This window comes from Triticum urartu, chromosome 7A, assembly GCF_056163025.1.
Source record: "Triticum urartu cultivar PI428250 chromosome 7A, HENAU_Tu73, whole genome shotgun sequence".
Lineage (NCBI taxonomy): Eukaryota > Viridiplantae > Streptophyta > Magnoliopsida > Poales > Poaceae > Triticum > Triticum urartu.
In genome coordinates, this window is record NC_141879.1 from 114,053,199 (window position 1) to 114,054,733 (window position 1,535).

The 1,535-nt window shown below is 54.5% G+C and overlaps 1 protein-coding gene across 1 annotated transcript; it reads right to left on the reverse strand.

The window, feature by feature from the left end:
* Positions 1-278: 278 nt before the first annotated feature.
* LOC125518466 (uncharacterized) lies at positions 279-1,027 on the reverse strand. The gene is made up of 2 exons (XM_048683298.2): positions 771-1,027; positions 279-640 (listed from the first exon to the last, which is right to left on the reverse strand). Exons 1-2 carry the CDS (start codon positions 1,015-1,017, stop codon positions 471-473), a joined length of 417 nt encoding a protein of 138 aa, XP_048539255.2. The 5' UTR covers positions 1,018-1,027; the 3' UTR covers positions 279-470.
* Between the last annotated feature and the right edge of the window lie 508 nt (positions 1,028-1,535).

A 1,535-nucleotide genomic window follows, 5' to 3' on the forward strand; every position in this document is an offset into this window, starting at 1 on the left:
CATGACCAGCTGCTTGGCTTGTCAACGAATTTCGGCGGGTTCCCCGTGAAGAGCGCCAGATTTCCATGGCCATGCCTTCGCTACTACTCCTACGCATGCGACTGCCTTTTTTTTAAATAAAACGCACTCGGCATCAACCTCACGCACGCAGACCAGTGAACTTCATGGGCGGAAGCGCTGTCGGCGCAACATCGATCGTGGGTGGCGACGGCGATAGCATCGGAGCCGAAGCAGAAGACAGTTTATGATTGTAGAACACAGATATACTATCTCTACTGTACACTAGTTTTGTTGCCACGGTGTGAGGCAACTGCACAGGACACCGAGCTTGAGCATGCAAACAGTTTTACAGAGACCCCGAGCAACAGACCGGCGATGTGCAGAGACAAAACTGGAGTTACTTATCGTTATATACACCGACTCTATCACACATTTACACCTTGTGTTCAACCGAACAAAGGATCACACAATTACACTTGCCCTCCCGGGGGCGCCGGCGCCGCACTGGCCCTAGGCGTGTTCGACGTCGGCGACGGCGGGGCCGTCAGCCTCAGCCCCAATGACCGCCGGACCACCAGAGCTGCCTTGCCGCTGCTGCCGTAGCCTGGCCCGCCGGCGACCCATACCTTCGCACCACCATCTGCAGCTTTATCAAATGGAACACGATCAGCTACTGCCACTCGCAAATCATACGTCCTGCCATCACCGAGCAGCTCGAGAACACCGGTCGTCAAATGACCAAAACGGCGGGGCAGAATCACGTGACGTACCTGGAAGGAGACGCGAGGAGCATGCCGGCGTCGTGCAAGAGCCCAGGAGCAGCGCGGCGAAGAGAAGCCAGGCGAACCCAACTGATCCGTTGCCCATGTCGTCGTCGCCGTCGGCGACCGGACGACGAGAGCTGCTGCTCTGAAGTCTGAGCTGGACAGGTGTAGCAGCTAGATTTTGGGAGCTGGAGGCGTCGGGGTCGGGGGTCTGTGTCAAATCCTCGTCAACTCGCGCTGTATATACCACCATCCGTCGGCATGATGAGGGCGTGCGGGGCGCCGGAGCCAATCTGAAATCCATCCAGCAGATTGCTGCTCGCTACTTGCCAGCGGTTAGGCGCGCAACCGCATCGCACGCTGCACCATTTCCAGCTCGTGCAGGGTTTTTTTAATCGTGATTCTGCCGCGACGTTGGATCTGCCACTTCCTTCTTTCTTGAGACGTCGGATCCATCTTTAAACTACTCGGAGTTTCTTTATTACGACTTTCATGCGATGAAATTTCATTTCATTTGGTACGTGTCGCATTATGACAGGTTGAATCGGATTTACTTTCACCACAAATGGAACAAGATTTAAGCGCAAAATCTACCAAATTATTGAAACAAGATGCAAACAAGCCACCCGTGGCATGTTTGATAGCCTGCATGAGGTCTAATTAACCAGCAACTGCTAACCACGCGCGTGCGGTGCAAAAAATGGGTGTGTCGGGCCCGCACGCTGTTTAAAGCACTCAGCCAGCGCCCTCTAGAAATGCTTGAACCGTCTG